Source organism: Tamandua tetradactyla, chromosome 3, assembly GCF_023851605.1.
Source record: "Tamandua tetradactyla isolate mTamTet1 chromosome 3, mTamTet1.pri, whole genome shotgun sequence".
NCBI classification, from domain to species: domain Eukaryota; kingdom Metazoa; phylum Chordata; class Mammalia; order Pilosa; family Myrmecophagidae; genus Tamandua; species Tamandua tetradactyla.
The window spans coordinates 137,539,319-137,563,122 of NC_135329.1; the positions used below are offsets into that span (position 1 = coordinate 137,539,319).

General features: G+C 34.9%; 1 protein-coding gene across 2 annotated transcripts in view; it reads right to left on the minus strand.

Moving 5' to 3' along the window:
• Positions 1-8,950: 8,950 nt before the first annotated feature.
• Positions 8,951-23,804, minus strand: part of SCN9A (sodium voltage-gated channel alpha subunit 9) — a 180,572-nt gene continuing 165,718 nt past the window's right edge. For both annotated transcript variants that reach the window (XM_077154056.1, XM_077154055.1), the window contains exons 25-27: positions 19,512-19,616; positions 18,714-18,984; positions 8,951-13,361 (exon numbers count right to left, since the gene is read on the minus strand). In XM_077154056.1, the coding sequence (XP_077010171.1) occupies positions 12,172-13,361; positions 18,714-18,984; positions 19,512-19,616 (1,566 nt within the window). In that variant the 3' untranslated portion in view covers positions 8,951-12,171. The remainder of the gene's footprint in view (positions 13,362-18,713; positions 18,985-19,511; positions 19,617-23,804) is intronic.

Consider the following 23,804-nt stretch of genomic DNA (forward strand, 5'->3'; position numbering starts at 1 on the left):
AGAATAAATTCCATCTGGACATGGTGTATAATTCTTTTAATGTGCTGCTGGATTCAATTTGCATTTTGTTGAGGATTTTGTTGAGTATTTTGTTGAGGATTTTTGCATCTATATTCATTAAAGGGATTTGTCTGTAACTTTCTTTTCTTGTAGTATCTTTTTCTGGTTTTGGTGTTAGGGTGATGTCAGCATCAAGAATGAGTTAGGTAACTTTCCCTTTTCAGCAGGATTGGTACTTATTCTTGACTGCTTGGTAGAATTCACATGTGAGGCCATCTTATCCTGAACTTTTCTTTTTTTGGGAGATTCTATATGACTGACTCATTCTATTTACTTGTGATTGATTTGTTGTGGTCATTTATTTCTTTATGAGTCAATGTTGGTTGTTCATGCCTTTCTAGAAGACTGTCAATTTCATACACGTTGTCTTGTTTCTTAGTATGTAGTTGCTTATAATATCCTCTCATTACCTCCTTTACCTCAGCAGGTCAGTGGTTATGTCACCTCTTCCATTTCTGATTTTATTTTTTTACATCCCTGCTCTTTTTTTCCTCAGCCTTAATTAAGGGTCCATTATTTTATTGATTTTCTCAAAGAACCAACTTCTGTTTTTGTCAACTTTCTCTATTTTTTTCATATTTTCTATTTCATTTATTTCTGCCCTAATCTTTGTTATTTCTTTCCTTTTGCTTGCTTTGGGGTTAGTTTGCTGTTCTTTCTCAACTTCTTCAGGTAAACAGGTACTTCCTCAATTTTTGTTCTTTCTTCTTCTTTAATATAGGCATTTAAGGCAATAAATTTCCCTTTCCGCACTGCCTTTCCTGCATCCCATAAATTTTGATATTTTATGTTTTCATTTGCTTTGAAATATTTACTTATTTGTCTTGTAATTTCTTCCTTGATCCACTGTTTGTTTAAGAGTATGTTCTTTATCCTCCATATATTTGTGAATTTTCTGGCCCGTTGTCTCTTATTGATTCCCAACTTCCATCTGGTATGATCTGAGAAAGTGTTTTGTGTAATTTCAATCCTTTTAAATTTATTGAGACTTGCTTTATGACTCAGCATATGGTCTATCCTTGAGAATGATCCATGAGCATTTGAGAAAAATATGTATCCTGTTGTTGTGGGATGTAATGTTCTGTAAATGTCTGTTAAGTCTAGTTCATTTATTATATTATTCAAAATCTGTTTTCTTATTGATTCTTTGTCTAGATGTTCTATCCATTGATGAGAGTGGGGAATTGAATTTTTTCTCAACACCTTAAGTGTTGTCAGTGTTTGCCTTGTGTATTTTGGAGCATACTGGCTTGGTACATAAATATTTAAGATTGTTATGTCTTCTTGTTAAATTGTTCCTTTTATTAATATATAGTGCCCTTTTTTGTCTCCTATAACTGTTCTACATTTGAAGTTTAATTTGCTGGAAATTAGTATAGCTACCCTTTTTATTTTTCATTGTTATTTGCATGATGTATCTTTTTCTAACCTTTCACTTTTTTTTTCACAACCGCACAGTCACATTGTGAAAGCTATATCATTATTCAATCATCATCAAGAAACATGGCTACTGGAACACAGCTCTACATTTTCAGGCAGTTCCCTCCAGCCTCTCCATTACATCTTGAATAACAAGGTGATATCTACTTAATGCATAAGAATAGCCTCCAGGATAACCTCTCGACTCGATTTGGAATCTTTCAGCCATTGACACTTGGTCTCATTTCACTCTTCCCCCTTTTGGCCGAGAAGGTTTTCTCAATCCCTTGATGCTGAGTCTCAGCTCATTCTAGGATTAGCATTTCCCTTTTAATCTACTTTTGTTTTGGGGTCTAAAGTGAGTGTCTTGTAGAGAGCATAGATATAGGTCCAATTTTTTTTTTTTTAATCCATTCTGCCAGTCTATGCCTCTTGACTGGGGAATTGAATACATTTACATTGTCATTACTGTTTCTTCTACCATTTTGTCTTTTGGATTTTATATGTTCTAGTTTGTAAGCTGCCAGAATGTGACATACCAGAACCGGAACAGCTTTTAAAATGGGGAATTTAATAAGTTAAAATTTACTGTTCTAAGGAAGTGAAAGTGTCCAAATTATGGCACCAACAAGAGGTTACCTTCATTCAAGAAAAGCTGATGGGTCAGGAGCACCTCTGTCAACTGGGAAGGCATGTGGCTGGCATCTGCTGGTCCCTTGCCCCTGGGCTCCATTGCCTTCAGCCTCTGTTCCTGTGGGCCTTCCTCACTTTGCTCCTCTGGGGCTGGCTTCCATCTCCTGGCTTCCCTTCACTCTCTCCATGCTCTGGCTTAACCTCTCATGTTGATGTTGGCTGGGTCCAAGCATCTCCAAACACCTGTGTCTCTGTTCTCTGTTAGCTCTGCTCTGAAGTTAATGTCATTTCTGACTCTCTCCAAAATGTTTCCTCTTTTAAAGGATTCTAGTACACTAATAAAGACTCACCTGGAATGGATGGAGTCACGTCTCCATTTAATCAAAAGACTTCATCCACAATTGGGCAGCTCACATCTCTGTGGAGATAATCTAATCAAAAGTTTCCACCTTGCACTATTGAATCATGATTAGAAGAAATGGCTGCCTCTACAAGATTGAATCAGGATTAAAATATGGTTATTCTGGGGTACATAATACTTTCAAACCAGCATATATGTCATATCAATTTTTTCTCTCATTTTGCCTTTACTCAGTCTTCATTTCTACACTCTTCTCCAGACCTCTCTCCTGTCTTTTCCTATCTCCCTGTAGTGTTCCATGTAGTATTTCTTATAGACCTTGTCTCTTAGTTACAAATTTTCTAAGTGACTGTCAGAAAATATTTTAAACTCCCCCTCATTTTTTTCGCATGGGCAGGCACCAGGAATTGAACCCAGGTCTCTGGCATGCAGGCGAGAACTCTGCCTGCTTAGCAACTCTGCCTGCTGAGCAGCCATGGCCTGCCCATCCCCTCATTTTTGGTGGACAGTTTTGCTGGGTATAAATTCTTGGTTGGCAGTTTTTCTCTTTCAGAATCTTAAATGTATCATACCATTGCCTTCTAGTTTCCATGGTTTCAGCTGAGAAATTCACTTATAGTCTTATCATGCTTCTCTTGTATGTGATGAATTGCTTTTCTCTTTCTGCTTTCAAAATTCTCTCTGTCTTTTATACTTGACAATCTGATTAGTAGTGTCTTGGAGTTATTCCATTTGGATCTATACTGTTTGGGGTATGCTGTACTTCTTGGATCTGTAATTTTATGTCTTTCATAAGAAATGGGAAATTTTCAGTCATTATTTTGTCCATTAGTCTTTCTGTTCCTTTTAACTTCTTTTCTTCTTCTGGGATACCCATAAAATATATATTCATTTATGTCATGTTGTCATTCAGTTCCCTGAGACCCTGCTCAGATTTTTCCATTCTTTTCCCTATATTTTCTTTTGTGTGTCAGATTTCAGATGTCTTGTCCTCTAGTTCACCGATGCTTTTTTCTTCCTCTTCAAATCTATTTTTAGGCCTCCATTGTTGTTGTTGTTGTTTTATCTCTTCTGTCATGCCTTTCGCTTCCATAAGTTCTCCAACTTAGGTTTTTCCAACCTTTGGGTTCTTCTTTATTTTTGCCCAATGTCTTTTTTATACCCTCCCTCAACTTGTTGATTTGATTTTTGATGACGTTTTGCATGTCTGCTTAAATATCCTCAGTTAGTTGTTTCACCTCCTGTATCTCATTTAAAATGTTGGTTTGTTTCTTTGACTGGGCCATATTGTCTATTTTCCTAGTATGACTTATTATGTTTTGCTGGTGTCTAGGCATTTGATTTCCTCAATTAGTTTATTCTGGAGGTTGTTTTCACTCTTTTACCTAGGGTTTCCTTGCTAGATGGCTTGGTTCTCGCTCTGTTCTTTGGCATTCAGTTCAACTTATTCTAGACCTCTGGCATAGGTTCTGTTTAATTGATCAGTATCTTTTGGTTCTTGTTCTTCTGTTTCTTGCCTACTTATATGGAGCCTTTTTTTTTTTTTCCTGAGGAGGGTCTCCTCAGATATTATTGACCCCAGTCAGATTTTTCCAGACCAGACAGGCCATAGCTCAGGTGATGATAGTGGCCAGCATCACGTTTCCTTGAGGGTAAGACCCAGCAAGTTGTAAGACTTTCCTATGAAGCTTCTGGACACTGTACTTTTCTTATGCTGCCCACATGTGGCACTTGCAGCTTACCATCAGTGTAAAGTGATGTGGTGCCTTTATTTTCAGCAGCCTCTCCTTGACAGGTGCATGCTTGAGATGGAGGCTAAGGTGGTAGTCTGGTTTTGATTTTTTTCTGTTTTCCAGTCCCTGGGGCCTGAATTCTCTGAAGGAGGGCCTTAACTTAAGCTGGTCCCCGCCTCTCTTTTCTGGAGGAAGTTACACCCTTTAGGGAATTGTCACCATCCACCTGACTATTTACTTTGGCACTCAGATATGCCTTTATTCTACCCTTGGTTGGGATGTGCTGGAGCTCTCCCTCCTGAGAGGCTAATGAGCTGTTAAGAAATTAAAAAAAAAAAAAAGCCTTTTCAGAGCCAGATCTCTGCTCCCCGGGTTTGCCATTGAAGAGCTGGAGTTGGTACATGGCTCTATGTGACCCGTTTTCTTGGGACCCTGCCCTTTTCCAGCATCTTGTATTGCCCAACTAAAAAAGCCTTTAGTTTTCTTTTCTTCTTTTTTCCATCAGCCCTACCCCTTCTCTGCAGGGGTGAAAAAATCCTAGTTCCTTGAGTGTTTGCTCCAGGTTTATCTTTTCTCAGGGCCTGTTTTCAGTAGTTACAATTTGTTAGTTAATTCTACAATTGGAGATTGTTTGATCTAAGCCCTTGCTACTAGTAAAGTCTGTCTTGTTTCCCCTCAGGGAACTGGCCTGAGTACAAACAGTATCTGTTTGTCTGAAAAAAAATTGAACTCTTTCTAATTTTGCTGGACATAGAATTCTTAGTTGGCAGTTTTTCTTTTTTTGTATCTTTAATATATCATACCACTGCCTTCTCACCTCCATGGTTTCTGCTGAGAAATCTGCATGTAGTTTTATTGAGCTTTCAGCTTCTACCTGTGGGGTTTCGGCCTGTTCAAGATCTTCTCCTCCAATGGTTTCTCCTATGGATTTCAGATTTGTTTAGCCAGACCCCATAATTGCAAAAGCTAATTCCTTATAATGCATCCTTGTGTTGAATTCTTAATATCTGTCTGTCTCACCAAACTGCCTATGTATCTATCTGTCTCCTATTGATTCTGATAGCTTAAAACCTTCATTATAATGTAGAAAAATGCTTATTTGTATAACTTCTGAAGTTTTTCTAATTCCTGTATTCCAAATAGTGTAAGGGAAAATTTAAAAACCACTGAAATAATTTATATTAACGCTAAATAGTTTTGTGACTTTTAAAATTTTATTTTTAAACCTGCAACAATTTTTTTTATTCCTTCTGAGAATGTTTGAACTGATTAAGGTTGTTTAAAAAGCAGGACTAATTTCACTGTAGGGTTGACAAAATCATATTGTAAATCAGCCAAAATTTGAGACATTTTAATAAGGTGTGGGTCTACCTTTCTCTATGATGGCATGGCCTCTTTTTGTATTCTTCAAAGCATATCATATGCTGAAGTGAGGTATGTTCCTCTCTTAATTTGCTGAAGCCACTATCTCAAATTCTACAAACTGGTTTTAGTTTAATGACAGGAATTTATTGGCTTATAGATTTGAGGCTACAAGTCCAAAATCAATATATTGGCAAGGCTTGCCCTCTCCTGGAGTCTGTAAAATGCTGCCAGCAATCCTTGGGGTTCCTTGGCTGGCATCTCTAGCTCCTATCACATGGTGGTCTCTCTCACCTGTGTCTGCTCTTTCAATTTCTGCTGAATTCATTCTTCTCTGTGACCGTCTGATAAAGCCTCCAGTTTCTTCTCTTTATAAGGCCTCTAGTAACATGCATTAAGACTCAGCCTGCTTCATTTGGCCACATCTTAACTAAAAATAACATTTTCAAAAAGTCCTATTTATAAATGGGTTCATGCCCATTGGAACATGGGTTAAGATTAAGAGTATGTTTTTGCTGAGATGTATAACTTAATATAAAATATTCGCTAAGACTCAATATAGTTAATCCTCCCTCAATATATTTTATGTAGAAACACATGTGTCACACACAACATTTTGATACACGTGTGCTGCAGATCTCTTTGGCATTAGTGGATCAAGTGTACTTCAGATTCTCAATGACCTAGAGCAAATATCACTACATTTACCGATTTACCTTGGCTTCTGATTGTTAATTTAATAAAGAAAGTGTCTTAATGCCAGTAAGGGGGTTACTGGATGGTAGACTTGAATAACTTTTAATAAAACTAAGGTTGGCATTTCATTTTATATATCAGTTTTTTGTAAGTGAGGTTAGTGTGCAAACCTTCCTCTCTGGCATCCCTCTAGCTTTAGTTCAACAGCCTACGTGGACACTGGAATTTGATAAAATAACATTGCCTAGCAGCCATGTGATGATCTGTATCCATGCTTTAACATGGGACATTGGAGTATAGTGGGGATTTGTTAGTTTTCTTTTCCTTTTGACAAATTACCATAAAGTTAACAGTCTAAAACAACACATTTATTATCTCATAGTTTCTGAGGAGGGAGTCTGGCTACAGTTAGCTGGGCCTTCTATGTGGACACATATGTTTGATTTCCCTCCTTTTTCAGTTCTTTTATAAATAATTATTATATAAGAATTGGTTTATAGCCTTTCCTGAGATAAGCAGGATGAAATTCTTTCTTATAACAAAGATTGCCAGTTTACCATGGACAGCCTAAGAGCCAGAGAGAGAGAGAGCACATATTTAAGTTTTCTCAGTGGACAGAATACAACAGATAAAAGGTATTTACAAATAACAAGGCAATAAAGTTGGAGATTCCTTGAGAGATGAAGAGCCAGCCACATGTAAAAGAACATTTTTCCTTAAAAAGCAGTGCTGGAAGACCCAGCTTAAGTTAATTTGGAAACAGATATATTTTAATGGGAAGGGCCTTAATATTTACTGAATATTTATATTGGATTTTCCTGAAATTCCACATTTTATAGAACTCTGAAAATAGAGGTGACTTGTGATGCTGTTTTAGAAAAGAATTGCTTTTCTGTAAAAAAAGAATATGACCGAATACTTTTAAGATCTGTCTTTACTTTCTATTATTCTGATTGGTTCATAAAGACGTCTAAACTGTTGCTAGTCACCTGCTGGAAATTAACTAAATTGAATGCATTTGGTTTTGTAGGAAATAAAATTGGATTAGGACATGCCTGCATATATCACATCTGGAATTTCTGTCTCATTCTCCTAGATTTTTAAAATAATTAACATGCTCTGAATTTTTTTCTATATACTTATTGCCCATTGTTTTATTTATTGCTTGTTGGTTCAATAATTTATAGAAAAATACATTAAATGAGATTCAAGCTAAGGCGCTTGATGCAGATATTAGAGATTCCTCAAATCTCATAAAATTAGCTTTCTTCTCAGACAGATCAATTGTTAATGCAGGTATCCAGTTACACAGCTCTCAGAGTAGTAGGGTCAAGTATAGCATGTCTACTTGATTGCTTGTTTAGGGTTTCAATTATTCATATTGCCCTTCCTGAGTGCACAAATGCTGTTGCAGCAAAGCTCGCCTCTGCTCTAGCTAGTATGCAATTTCTGTCTTCTCCCTTGAGAGAGATTGCCGTGCACAGCCCAGTTCATTTCACTTGCATTATGGTATAATGTGTTCTATAGCGTGGCAGGATTTGGCTTTGCTATGGGAATTTCATGTTCATGCCAATCAGTTATGTTGAGATGGATTGTAATTTTATTTTGCAAGGTGACTAGGACAACTTGCTAGTATAGAGGTCCCTAGGAATATTCTACAACTTTTTATATGATCAATATAGTAACAGATGAGGTTTAAACAATGGCCCAGCATAGCCACAATTTTTTTTAGTGTACCTTACTTAAAGTTCATACATAGAACTGGATGCTTGCAGCTAAAATAAAATGGACTTTTAGATGAACTATTTAGCTAAATCGGGAAACTATCACCTCCAAATTTTCTCGTAAGGCAAGTTAAACTTTGTAAATGTACATGCTTCCTGATTTTAGCTTGTTGCTGAGTTCATTAATATCAGTGACAGCTGGATTTTTGAAATATTTTGATATGTATTCCACATCACTAAATTTTCACTACCTGCCAATAGAATGCACAAGATTCTCTCGGTTACTATATTTATACTTAGCCACATAAAATAAAGGAACTACTACCACCATTTAATATCTATGGAGAATACATTGTGCTCCTGTGTGATACAGAGGTAGCTTGGCTCTTACATTTTTAGAGCCAAAATGGCAGCCACACTAACCACTAGTACTAATTGCTTCATGTGGATTGTCTCATATTATCCTTACAGCTCTATTGTGAGGAAGTATTCATCCCTATTTAACAGATGAGAAAGTTGAGGCAAACTTAGATTAAATAAAATATTCAGAAAACTCCAAGGGTCATGGTCAAGATGCAAGTATAGTCCTGACTCTAGAATTTGTGCTGTTAGTCATTATGAACGCTATACTACCTCTCCATGTCTATCACACAAAAGATACATAATGACAATAGGTTAAATGTTTGTGTATTTTCACTTCCTGTATAAATTTTCCCCTCCTGTACTACCCCTGTTTGGATTTTCATGAATGGCTGCAGGACTTTATATACTTGAGTCTCATTTTTCTCATACAGGAAGACTTCTTTTGAAGGGCATTTGAACTGCCCATCTTTTAATTAAAAAAAAAAAAATGAACTATTAGTAGCTACAGCTTATTTAGGGATGCACTGAATTTACCTTTAAAAAAGGGTACATTAGACAGAAAATACATACAAACATAATTTTATTTTTTGACTTTTATTTTTGGCTTCTATTACAATGTGTAAGTCTCAAGTATAACTACAATATAATTTATGACAAATTCAAACATTTGGAGCATTCACAGATCTATGAAATCTTGAAGAATTCTATGTAAACAGCATTATTATATTCATGGCTATTCACTTATTTTCATGATGCAATTCTTGATTATTTTCCTCAAGAATATAGTAACATAATAAACCACAGATACAAAAGAAAGATGTTGCCTCTACATACAGGTCCTAAACCCAGGCCAATTTCTTGGCCATTCTAATTTAGCTAGCCCTCTTTCATTATTCCCAGTAATATTTTACCAAAATTGCTATTTAGAACTGTATTATTTACATATACATTTCATCTTAATTAATTTTAATAAAGCTATCAAAATTCTATAAAATCATGCTGAACATTCTGGGTTGAGGTTTTCAACAATCAGCGCTTAGAAAGAGCCCTCAAATCACTTATATCTTTTGCAAATTATGTAGCAGTCAAAAAGGCAAAATAAGAATCTCCTACATTCATCTAAATTCTATGTATGGATTTTTATTGAAATTCCTTTGCTTCCATTTTAATTGAAACTTTGCAGTGTAACTGCCATTCAACATCAATAGGTGAAATAAGTTCACTGATCATGTAATTTAAATATTAGCCTTCTGGAGATTGATATATCATAATCAGTAACACAGTGCTACATGAAAAGAGGAGTCTATTTTTACTCTAAGCTTACACTACTTATGAGCAAGTTCCAAATATTGTTTTTAATTGATAAAGAGACATGAGTAGACATTCCTGGGATAAAAACATATATAGATATCCTAATCATGTTTTAGTCTGTAAAAATTATAAATCAGCATTAAATAGGTGCTGCATGAAACAGGAAAGAGTAAATTTGCAATTTTTTTGTTGAAATGCTAAGAAGAAATGTGAGGACTCAGTTGACAATATTTTTGGCTTTTAAATGTGAAACTATTAATAATAAGTTTACACATAAACTTGACTTCCATAAATATTTTCATATTGTTTTATATAAATATTCAAAATGCAGTTATATGGGTTTAAAATAATGAAGATGGACTGAATTCAAGTTTAAGGTGATGTCAATTTCTTAATTGAATGTGAAAAAATGGTTATAACTGTAATATATATTTTTATGCTTTCCTAATTAAACAGCCAAAACCACTTTTGACAGGCTTAGCAGGCATGTTATGCAATGCTCTACATAGTTGAGGAAAACACTGCATGGTATCTTTTGTATTAAATTAAAAAGTAGCTCAAATAACCCCAGACTAATTCTTGAACATACGTGTAAAGAATCTTGTATCTTGGGACAAATGATTAGAAATGATCATCTCCTTCATAGGTGTTTTTGCAAAATACAATACAGTTTAAATTTTTTCTAATAATTTTTTTTTTTCTAATCAGGTTTTTATGGAAGAATCTTTTTGTCTTTCTCATGTCTATTTCTTAGGCTTTTCTTTCTGGCTCGTTTTCTACCCACACCTCTTCATCTCTATAGGTATGTTTAAATCTCCTTTCTCATTAATTAGTTTAAGTACTTATTATAAAATAGAATTTATGTTCTTTTTTAATTTATAAAGCAAATGAATGACATGTTCTATATATTTTATTCAAAATTCCCCATTAAAAAAACACTCTAAATAAATAAACATTCTACTTATGTCACTCAATTTTTGCCAGTGCATAAATAACGTGATAGAAAAAGATCTCATATTCCTGAATTAAACTCATGAAAAAAATTGCATTGTGGCCATTACTTTTCAAGTCACGATTGACAACTTTTTTTTTTTTTAACAAGATTTCTATATCCCTGGGAGGATGACAACTGCTAAGGAAAAATGAATATTTATGGTTGGTAAACTATAAACTAGGGGTATGTTATTGAATGATGCAAAATATTCCTCAGAACCATAACATGTTAGAGGAGACTGTGACATCCTCTCATTTTATAGATGAAAGAACAGCAGTGCCAAGAAAGCAAGTTGGCAAGGATCCCAGCCTAATGCTCTTTTTGTCATACTACATGCAAGTCTGTGTTGAAAGCGTGCCATATATTATGGCTTGAAAGCTTGTCAAACACACTTAGGATGGTATACAGTGATGCAGTAAATACTCTGCCCTAGTCATTGTCTGCTTGAAACAATGTACTGTGGTATCAAATACCTATTCGCATACCCAAAAGCACTTCACTGAAGGGAAACATCAGCTTTGCTTAGAACTAAAAGATGACTAAACAATACTGCATAAGAAAGCAGAAAAATGTGATAAGAGTCTGAGTTGGGCCATTACAGTTATTTTGGGACGGCACAGTCCAGTGTTGGATTGCATGAAAAATAGTAAACCAAGCTTTTGTAGTTACTTTTTATCTTTGTTGTTTTCAGTTTTTAATTTTGAGGAACGTGATATGTACTTAGAATAATTTTTCCTATTCCGTAATTATTATGTGAACAAAGGGGGATATAGGAAAGACAGAATATTAAGCACAGTACTCTAAGAGTAGGTCTTATCCTGGGTGGTATAAGAGTGAAGATTAACTAAAAGTATTTGTTGAATGATTAGCCCACACAGGTTTTCAATTCCTTGAGATTTTTATAGGCACAGATAAATTGTTCTGATGCAATGGGAAGTAAATTTAAGCACCTCAAAATATAGAATGATCTATGAACATGGATGAAAGACTCTTGCTTCCTAATAAGTTGTTTTAACTAAACATTCATTATTAATGTTCATTACTTCTAACAGTACATCTCATTGCAAAAGCCATGGCAAAATACTTTTATCGATTTCCAAATAGATATTTTCCTAGTTAGGTGTATATGTGTATGTAGCTTGTAGGTGGGGGGTGTGTCTGTTTACATGGGAAACAATGAATGATTACAATTCTGTGAAAAGTTGACAAGACAGATGTGAAATTTTCTACATGGTATTCTGATTCATTAAAAGCAAAAATGATTTAAATCATGATTGTCAGCTGTTATCAACAATCCCTACTGAGCAACTCTTGCAATTCTTACAGATTCATTTACCAGTGAACAAGTATCCATCTGCCAATGCTGCCCATTTGTCTTAAGGAGTCAGAGATAGTAAATGCACTGACTTTGGGAATATTTTAGTAAAAAGAGTTTTGGCATAGACCTCCTTAAAAGAGTCTTAACACAAATAGATCACCTTTGCAGGCTGTAAACGACATATAAAAAATGAAGCACTATTTTTTGCTTTCCTTGCCATCTTTCCCTTTGTCTTCCTTTTCTGTTTTGTCTTTTTCATATTTCTCTTTGTCTGGCTTTGTTACACTATCATATGAAGGTGGAGAGGTGGTGGACGGGGTTGCATCTGTTTTTTCTGGACTTGAGTTCTCATTAACGATAAAAACCATATCTTCTTTTTTGGGCAAATCATCATCTTTGTCTCCATCTTTTATGTATATACTTGATAAATTCTTAACATTTTGCCGCAAGCGGTAACGTCTATATGCACGCTGAATGATAGTAGCTGATATGTCCTCTTGTTTTCGCTTTAGAGTAGTTGTGATGGGTTCATAGGACACTTTAGAAGGATTTGCAGACATGAACCTTTCTTCCATCTGTGAACGAAGAGAGTCCATCTCTCCACCTTCACCCAAAACACGCTTTGTAAAGGCAAATAAGATGTCGAGGCAGTGGATCCGGTCACCGCTGACCATGGGCAGATCCATCGCAATGAGCTGGACTTTGTTTGGTTTTGCTATGAGAAGAGGAGGATCCAGGGCAGCTGCAAAATCAGAGAGTTTGCTATATTCTATAAACTGGGTGGCATCAGGATCAAATTTCTCCCACACCTCATAGAACATCTCAAAGTCATCTTCACTCAGGGGCTCAGTACTTTCTTCAGTAGCAACGCTGAAGTTCTCCAGGATGACAGCAATGTACATGTTCACCACAACCAGAAATGATATGATGATGTAACTGACAAAATAGAATATCCCAACAGATGGGCTACCACAGTCTCCTTCAACTGAACTTCCAGGGTGAACTTTCTTTGGGTCACAGTCTGGTGGTGCGCTGTTGAGAATAGGTGCTAGCAATCCATCCCAGCCAGCAGAAGTGGTGATTTGGAACAGGCAGATCATGCTGTTACCAAAGGTCTCAAAGTTGAACATGTCATTAATCCCAGCTTCCCTCTTAACGTAGGCAAAGTTGGACATTCCAAAGATGGCATAGATGAACATGACCAGGAAGAGCAGGAGACCGATGTTAAACAACGCAGGAAGGGACATCATCAAGGCAAAGAGCAGTGTGCGGATCCCCTTTGCTCCTTTGATCAGACGCAAGATTCGACCAATCCTGGCAAGGCGGATGACTCGGAACAAGGTAGGGGACACAAAATATTTTTCTATTATTTCAGCTAGAAACATACCTGGGTGAGGAGAGAAAGAAAAAAAATTTTAATACACATGATACAGTAAATTCTGACACTAAATATTTTATCTTTCATATATCTCACTATCTTATCTGAATTCAGGACTCATGTTATATTGATAGCAATTTCATAAGAAAGGATTAAGCAATATCAACAGAAAATGATTACAATTACCACTGTGACATTTTCTACCCTTTACTAAGTTCATAGTCATATTTTTTCCTTATGATAACATTTTTACTATAGAGATAATGCTTATCATACAGAAAATTCAAACAGTATAGTACAACCCCAAAAAAGAAATACAAATCATCTGAAATATCACCAACCATAACTAATTTCTATCTGTTGAGCCTCACACTTCAGACATTTTTCTTGCAAACATACAAACATACAAATGTAATCATATGAGTTTTTTTTAACTTATTTAGTTACTTTATTATGTTAGAGATATTTCCAAAAACAATTTATTATTGTTGTATAAGGCTCTGACAAAATAACCATATATTAACAGCATTTATGGTTTTTTTTACAATTTTTGGCTGAGATGGATATTTGAATAGGTATAGGTTTCCCTGGTTACATGAGTATCTTTTGTTAATTTTTAATAGAAATTGGTTCTAATATTATACTTAAAATTTTGTTATATATTGTTTCATGTCTCCAGAAAATCTGTACAAACTGTTTGCGAAACTGCTCATGTTCCACATATTCATCAGTACTAAATACTGCTGTTCTTTATAATTTTTACCAGAAAATCTTTATTGAAAATTTCACTAGTGTAACTTTTCTGTATTTGTGGAAAACAAATACTCAACATTTTACTTATGTCTTAGATATTTTTATGCTAATTATTTTCAACTTTTTTAGTCTACTGAGGTCCTTTGCCCATGTATCTGCTGAGATACTTGAATTTTTATTGTTTATTTATAAGAACTATTTTTCTATTGAAAGCACTAACTTTTTTTTTTGGCCTTAAATGTTATATAAAATTGTTCCCTGTTGTTAAATTTTCTTTCAAACTGTTGTGTTTTTGTTCACATATTAATCAGTTCTTAATGTTGGTACATATATTATAAAATTTTGCCTTCTAATATGTAATTGAATCATTTTTTGAACTGAAGATAAATTGCCCTCTTTGTTTTTTTAATATAATTGTATTAGCCAACACTGTTAAAAAAAAAAAAGAGCCGAGAACCCTGAAGAAATAAAAAAGATTATAAGAGGATTCTATGAACCACTGTATGCCAACAAACTAGAAAAGTTAGGTGAAATAGAAAATTTCTTGGAAACACACAAACAACTTACACTGACTTGAAGATAAATAGAAGATCTCAACAAAGCAATCAGTAATAGAGATCGCATCAGTCATCAAAAACCTCCCAACAAAGAAAAGCCCAGGACTAGATGGCTTCACAGGGAAATTTTGCCAAGCATCCCAAGAAGAATTAATATCATTCCTGCTCAAACTCTTCCAAAATATTGAAGAGGTGGGAACACTACCTAATTTATCCTATGATGCTAACATCACTCTAATACCAAAGCCAGATAATGATACTATAAGGAAAGAAAACCATAGGATAATCTTTCTAATGTGCATAGATGCAAAAATCCTTGACAAAATACCCGCAAATTTAATTCAATGGCACATTAAAAGAATTATACACCATAACCAGGTGGGTTTTACCCCAAGTATGTAATAGGATTCAACACAAGAAAATCAATCAATGTAATATACCACGTTATCAAACAGAAAGGGAAAAGTCACATGATCATCTAATTGATGCAGAAAAGACATTGATAAAATTCAGCATTCTTTCTTGATAAAAACACTTTGAAAGATAGGAATCAAAGGAAACTTCCTTAACATGATCAAGGGAATATGTAAAGAAACACAGCTAGCATCGTACTCAACAGTGAGAGACTGAAAGCTTTCCCTCTAAGATTGGGAACAAGACTAGGGATGCCCACTGTCATTGCGGCTATTCAGTACTGTGCTAGAAGTTCTAGCTAGAGCAATTTGATAAGAAAAAAAAGAGTCAAATCAGAAGGGAAGAAGTAAAATTGTTGCTATTTGCAGATGACATGATCCTATATTTAGAAAATCCTAAAAAAGACTGACAAAGCTTTTTGAACTAACAGGTAAGTTTGGCAAAGTGGTGGGATACAGGATCAACACAAAGAAATCAGTAGGGCTTCTATACTCTAGTAATGAGCCATCCAAGGAGGTAATCAAGAAAAAAATTCCACTCACAGTATCAACTAAAAGAATCAATTATCTAGGAATAAACTTAACCAAGTACAGAATCTGTACACAGAAAACTATAAAACAGTGCTAAAAGAAATCTAGGAAGACCTAAAAAATGGAAACACATTCTGTGTTCATGGATTGGAAGGCTAGATGTTGTTAAGATGTGAATTCTTCCCAAATTGATGTACAGATTCAGGCAATACCAATAAAAAATTCTAAAACCTACTTTGCAGAAATGGAAATTTTATTCATCAAATTTACTTGGAAGGAAAAGGGGCCTTGAATAGTAAAAACATTTTAAAGAGTAAAGTGGGAAGACTTATCCCTTCCTGGCTTTAAAGCATATTATAAAGCCACAGTGGTCCAAACAGCATGGTACTGACATAAAGATAGCTATATTGATCAATGAAATAGAATTGAGAGTTCAGAAACAGACCTATTCATTTTTGACAAGGCTCCCAAATCCACTCACCTGGGACAGAACAGTCTCTTCAGTAAACGATGTTAGGAGAATGGGATATCCATAACCAAAAGAATGAAAGAGGACCCCTTTCACATATCCTATACCTAAATTAACGCAAAAGGGATCAAAGACCTAAATATAAATAGAGCCAGTAACATAAAATTCCTAGCAGAAAATATAGGGAGATATCTTCAAGGCCTAGTAATAGGAGGTAGTGTCTTAGACCTTATACCCAAAGCACAAGGCACGAGAGAAAAAAATCAGATAAATGGGAACCCCTCAAAAAAAAAAAAAAAAAACTACAACTGAATACTTCTGTTCTTCAAAGGACTTTGCCATGTGGGTAAAAAGGTAGCCGAATTGATAGAAGAAATTATTTGGAAACTATGTATCTGATAAAGGTTTGATATCCAGAATATATAAAGAAATCCTACAACTCAACAATAAAAAGACAAGCAACCTAATTCAAACAAAGATGAAAGACATGAACAGTCATTTTTTCCAAAGAAGAAATACAAATAGTTAAAAAAAAAGGACATGAAAAGTTGCTCATCTTCACTAGCAATTAGGGAAATGCAGATCAAAACCATAATGAGGTATCATTTCACATCTACTAGAATGACTGCTATTAAACGAAAGGGAAACTACAAGTTTGGAGAGTATGTGGATAAACGGAACACTTCTTTGCTGATAGTGGGAATGTAAAATGGTAGCGCTGCTCTGGACCATAGTTTGTGGTTCCTCAGAAACCTAAGCATAGAATTACCTTTACAGTCTGGCGATCCTGCTACTCAGTATATACCCAGAGACCTGACAGCTAGGACCCAGGCACCTGCACACTGATGATTATAGCGTATTATTCACAATTGCCAAAAGATGGAAACAACCCAAGTGTCCATCAACTGATGAATGGATAAACAAAATGCGGTATATACATACAAAGGAATATTACCCTTCAGTAAGTAGGAAAGAATTCCTGAAGCAGGTGATAACATGGATGGACCTTGAGGACATTATGATGAGTGGAATAAGTCAGACACAATAGGACAAATATTGTTTGATTTCACTAATATGAAGTAATTATATAAAAACTCACAGTCATAAAATTTAGAAAATAGGTTACTAGGAGATAGAATAAGGCTAGAGAATGGGGAGTGGTTGCTTAAAATATGCAGAATGTTCTGGCTGATCTGAATGCTTAGAAATGGACAGAGGTGATGGTAGCACATTATTGTGAGTTTAATTAATAGGGCTGAAGTGTATGTGGTGGAAAGGGGTAGTTTAGAATCATATGTCACCAGAAGGAAAGCTGGAGGTTAAAATATAGGAATGTATGACACAGTGTGGCGGACAATGACTGTGATAATACACATATAAATATTTGTATTAAAATATTTGTATTATATTAAATAATACAAATATAAAAGTTCTTTCATGAATCAGAATATATGACACTTTTACAAGGAGTTAATAATAGAGGGGTATTTGAGAAAAATGTACCTATTGAAAATTATGGATTATAGTTAACCATAATATCTTACTATTCTTTCATCAACAGTAACAAATATACTGGGTCAACAATAGGGGGGATATGGGGTAAGGGACATTTTGGACTTTCTTTTATATATTTTTAACTTTGGAGTAATGAAAACATTCTAAGATTGATTGTAGTGATGAATGCACAACCACGTGATGGGACTGTGAGCCACTGATAATATACTTTGGATGGCCTGAATGGTGTTTGACAATATCTCAATAAAACTGTATTAAAAATAGAAATGATGGAGACTTTTCTTTTTCTTGAAGTAATGGGAATGCGTTTATTATTATGCTTGTAGTGTGACTCCTATCTAAATTTTACTTTTTCTTACATTTTGAGGTGATACTAAGATTTTTTTTTTATTGCCTACTTTAAGTTTTGTGGCACTCAGTATTTGGTTTTATGTGACCTTTAACCTTTCTGGGCCTGTTTGATCATCTGTATTTAATCTTTATCTAAAATCCCTCCCTATCTAAAACATAATTCTAACAGTGCAATCTTAATATATTAGGCAAGACATACGCAGGTAATGAAAAGAGGATCAAAAAACAGCTATGAAAAGAAATGGGAAGAAATATAGACTCATGTACTGTAAATCAGAGATATGACAGTGGTTGGATGGGAAATGATTGCATTTTATAGACTTGCCAAGTATTAAGTCATAAGAAATAAGCTGGCACATTTGAGATCTTAACTTCATGCTGAATTCAGGAAATATTTCCACAAATATTCACAGATATTCTGGCTATTGATGTTATCATTAATCCAAGGACAGATCTCATGTGTGCTAAAACTAAACTGACTTCAGGTCCTGTATTGGTCTTCCAAGACACATCATACAAATATAGTAACTACCTTTGAGAAGGCTAATCTTAGAAAATAAATATCAAGGATTATAACATGTGCTTTCAGCGAGTAGAAAACATTTGGCCTGGAGCTTCTGACACAAAGGCTTTGTTGTTTTTTTTCCCCATTCTTTCATTATACCAACTTACTCAAAAGTAAATATACACTCAAGAATTCAGAAAAATTCTCTGAGCCCCCATGGTATTTAGTTATATCTTAAATTAAAATCTGACTAATAAATGTTCTTACCTACAATGGAAAGAATCACAACCACAAAATCAAAAATGTTCCATCCTATCGTGAAGTAATAGTGTCTGAGAGAGATGAGTTTCAGTACACATTCTCCAGTGAAAAGGATAATGAAAACCACATTTATCCAATATAAAACTTCAGTCATATATTCACTCTGCCCCTCTTTCTCTACCATCATGGTTACCATGTTCAGACAGATAAGAACCATGATGGTGATATCAAAAGCTTGGTTTGTTACTAGGTCAAATATACATCCTTGGAGCTTATTCTGCAAAGAAACAAGAACAATACAAAATGTAGAATAAAATTTGCAAGTGGTATCCACAAATCATTACATCTATAAAGAAAAAGATCTTCAAAAACGTACATAAAACATTTCTGGTCATGGGTTCTTGCTTTGCACAAGAACTATTATCAATGGGTTGAATTTAAAGAGTAAATAAAAACTGTTTTTATTCTGTTGACTTTCATTGCATCAGACTTCTGTGAACCATGTATTCTTACACTTGTTTATAGGCTGTCATCCTGGTATGTCACATATGAATTGCCATGATCAGAGGTGAATTTTACCTGAGATAATGTCCTCTCTACTGCCTCCATCATAAGCAGGTAATAAAACAATGTCTCTAAATTTCTACTTTGGTATTCTACTTTAGCCAATGTGTTGTATTCAGTTTTATAAGTACTTAAAAAAATTAAAAGCATGCATTTATGGTAAAAAAAAATAGTTGTGCATGTAAGATGAATTAAAAGTAATTAAAAAATTTACATATTAAATACAATAATTATTTTTACCCCTGGCCGAGGAATTGGCTTTTGTGGCTTCTTGGAACCCAGCTTTTTCATTGCATTATAGTATTTTTTCTGTTCTTCTGTCATAAAGATGTCTTGACCTCCGAGGTAAAGAGACATAAAAAAAACAAATCTATTTAAAACCAGAATCATTGTCTGGATGTTCAGAACTTTCTTTATATTATCAAGATAGGTTTAAAAATAAATTAATATAATAAGGAAAAGTATTTTATTATAGGCAAAGTAATTATAAATACAATTTGAAAGGATAACCTATGTAGGGCCACTTGACCCTATACACAAAAAGGGTTAAAAGAAAAGAATGAATATTTTCTATGATGATTTGGCAAATATTTCAGATGCTTGGAAGAAGTAGTGGCCAAAAACAGTAGCTGAAATAATACTAGTTTTAAAATTATTCGTGTTCATTTTAATGTGCCATCCTTCCTTTAACTGATAAGTAATGAATATGTACACATTTTCATATACATAAATCAAGAAATTCTCTGCTACCTCTTTAGTTCCAAAAAAAGGAATTTCAAGTAAAGCTCTTTGCTGGGTGTCGACATAGTGCACAATTGGGTTCTAGGTGGTGAGGAAATTAACAATAATCCAGGGTCACTGACCTGACAGGCTTTTCAATTTGAATATTGAAAGAAAACATAAGCTTTAAGGATCAACAATGAAATGCTCACATCTCACCACATCTAAAGGAGGTTTTGATACTTTGATAGTTCCTTGAAGCAACCAGATCATTCTAACTCTCCCCTCAAACATTAAACCCATTTTCTTTCATTATAAAAGAGGGGAAATGTGACACAGAATTCATATAGACTGATAGACTGTATGTTAATCTTATTATTTTGTGAACCAGTTATAAGGTAAAAACTGAGTCACCATTCTTGTTATGTTGATGTCCTCACACTTTATCTGTTGCCTTTTGACAAATGGATAATTGATTTCAGGTTAGCTCTTTTTGACTATATATTATTTTCTGCTTATTGTGAAAAGTGATAGGTTTTGTTTGTGGAAACATAATAAAGATTAGAAACCATTTTTTCTCCTTTAAGAGAGAGGTTCTATTGACATACTCTTACCCAGTATTTCATGAACAAGGAAAAAAACATGTATGCAGCAGACTGTTCTTCACAGAATTGTTACATGCAACATCATTTAGTCTATTTTTTCAAGGATAAATTGTACTTGAGTATTTGCAAGAAAAGGAAAAACATTAATGTTGCATGAGGTTAACTATGTATCAATTAAATCTTAACAGTTTAAAATGTCATAACTTTTTTACTTATGGAAATTAAAAATAAAAGTTATTTCCACATTAAAAAAATATATATATATGGTCTGTGGCCAAGCATGGGAAAAGCCAAAATATCACAAAAGGATGTGAGAAATTTGGGTTGTTTTTTCCAGGTTCTACTAATTTCTTTAAACTATCTGTAACGTTCTATACAGATTCACATATAGTCTACACAGGTCTGGAATATCACAATTTCAGTCAAGGTATAAATTTATATAACCCACGTACTAATGAATTTTTTGTGAGAATACACAGTTCCGAAATCTCTACTTGTAGGTTCCTGGTGTGAAAGATAATCTGGTTATGGTTTTTCCCCTTAGTTCTCCTGGATGGGTAATGTATATCTTCCTACATTACTTCATTTTCTATATTTATCACATAGAGATAAGTCTTCAAATGCACACTTCCCTTTCTCTCTTGGAATGTTTTAATTGGCCTCATCTCCAGTAAATAGGAAGACTTTATTCATCTGATCTATTGATGCCAGGAATGGGAGACAACCACATCCTTCATTGCTCATGAGTAGGGGCCGAGTATCACAGCCTAAGAACTTACCAGATAAAAAGGTAGGAAAACACGGGGGAACAAACTCTGTATTAGAGCTGAAAAGGGAAGTAGAAGGTTTTGTGATACCCTGGTTGTCAAGGGTATCACAAGGGAATGATGAAGGGCGGGATGAAACTAAGAGATTACAAGACATTCCAATAGAGAAGCTTTTGCTGCTGTTTTGTTTTGCTATAGTTTACACGGGCCTTGTGCAGAGTGCACCACTAGGTGGGAGAAATCCCAGAAGTCAGGTTGTCCTTTTTCTGTAAGCCTCTATGTTAAAGGTATATTACACGGTGATGAAGAGTTTAGTTCTCGTGTAAGGTCGTCTCTGTTCACATCCCTCCCTGCTATCCTTGGGTAAGTTTCCTAATCTCTTTAAGTATAATTCACTTTAACTTTACAACTGCAACTCCAGTGCAAAGGGGTGTGGGTGGCCGGCAGAGTCATATGGTGAGACTGAAGTAAAAAGCATTAAGAGGGAACGCTGTATTGTGGAAAAAATCTGGGCTTTGAAGTAGAAAAGACCTTTGATTCCTGACTCTGCAAGTGACCTGTTAATTGATTTGAAACTAGTGACTTCTCTCTTGGCCCCAGTTTACACATTTCGTATAAAGATACCACTTTCATAAGTTTTGTGGATTAGATGAGTTCATATAAATACAAAGCATCTACCACCAGGCCTCCTGCGTAGCACATAGTGGCTGCTAATTATCTGAAGTGTTGCTTCCTTCTTCTTGCTTTCCCCCAGTGGAAAGGAATCCAGAGTCATTCAGCAAAGGGCAGAACATAAAAGGTATGCTTGGATTTCAAGGTGGAATACTTAGAAGCATGGTAAGGGGTAATGTAATGGTAGTTGTCAGTGTTTCTAAAGCGGTGACTTTTGCCTGACAGTGATGTGTCAACCTACCCTACCTTTTCTCCTGCAGTGGAAATTCTTATTATAACATCTCAAAGCAAAGGGATCAAAGTAATTAGGACTATGTCTGTTCTATCCGTGGCCATCCTGCTCTTTCTAGACTTGTGTTTAATTTAACCTGCACAGGAAATGTCGTGGAATCATGAGTATGCTTACGTCTCACATATACGAATGTATAATGATCAAAGTTCAAAGAAACAACTAAATTGAAATTTAAGGTATACTTTGCAATATGACTTTAAAGATTAATTAGTAATTAATCAAGATCCTCTGTCCCATTAACTAAGTTTGACTCTCTGATATAAAATGTAAGAATGGAACATGGAATTTAAAACAAATCTCTGTAAAATAAACATTTATACTTGGAAACATAGCATAAACAACATTTTAACATTGTTTTATAAATTCTTCTTTCGTTGTGAATTGTCAATCCCATGCACTGATGAAGCTTCAATGCATGCACAGCTGTCCTCTTTTAGATGTTGAGACAGGACTTGGAATTATTCCCTCATGTATTTCTACCCTCCAACCTCTGAAGGTCTCTTTTCCTGAGGATGGTGCTACAGCCACAGAAACCCAGCCAATGACAGAAATCTGAGACATTGACTTCTCTGACTTACAAATCACCAACAATATTATATAAACTCTACCTCCAAAATCTCTTAAGTGAATATATCTGCATTGCTAGATTCATTTTTTATTAAAGTTCAGTTCAAAGTCTGGAAAAAGTGACTTTGATATTAGATCTATGAAAAAGGTACTTCCTGACTGTCAAACCGTGTGCAAGTAATGTAACCTTTCCGAGAGGTTAAGTGAGAATACTTGTATCTTCTAGATTTCTTTTAAAACTTAACATTACATGCGTGAAATACTTTACAGGGGATCAGACATATCATAGGGTCTAAAAAAAAATCAGTGTCCTGCTTATATGTTTTTCCTTGCTCAAAACACTTCAATGATTCATCAGCAGCTATGGAAAAATGTCTAATATGACTTCTCATATCTGGCTCAAGCAAGTCAAAACCTTATTTCCTATCATTTCTCCTTTCAAATCTTAAGCTCCATCCTACCTTCATGGATTTCTACTCCTTAAACATCTGCCTATTTTGTTGTTGCTATGCATTTGTTCACACATTTGTTTCCCTTCAACTGGATTACCCATCCTTCTTTGTTCCAGTTGCTACGTCATCCTATCCAAGGCCTGCTCGGTTTTCACATATTTCATAAAACCTTCTATAGCATCCCCAGCAGAATCTGTTTGTCTTACTTCCCATGTACATTTTTTGTCATTATTGATTACAGTATTGGGGGATGCAGCATACAGGCTGGACACAGGATGCATGCAATCAACTGCTGACTCTTGGGTAAATCACCCCATTTTCTCATTTGTAAGAGTCTATAATAATATTTCTTGTGGTGACGCAAAGATTAATGAGATAAAAATCTCAGAGAGTGCCTGATGTACAACAGTCAATTTCACTGCATGCATCATGTCTTCCATAATATAAACTCTCTGAGC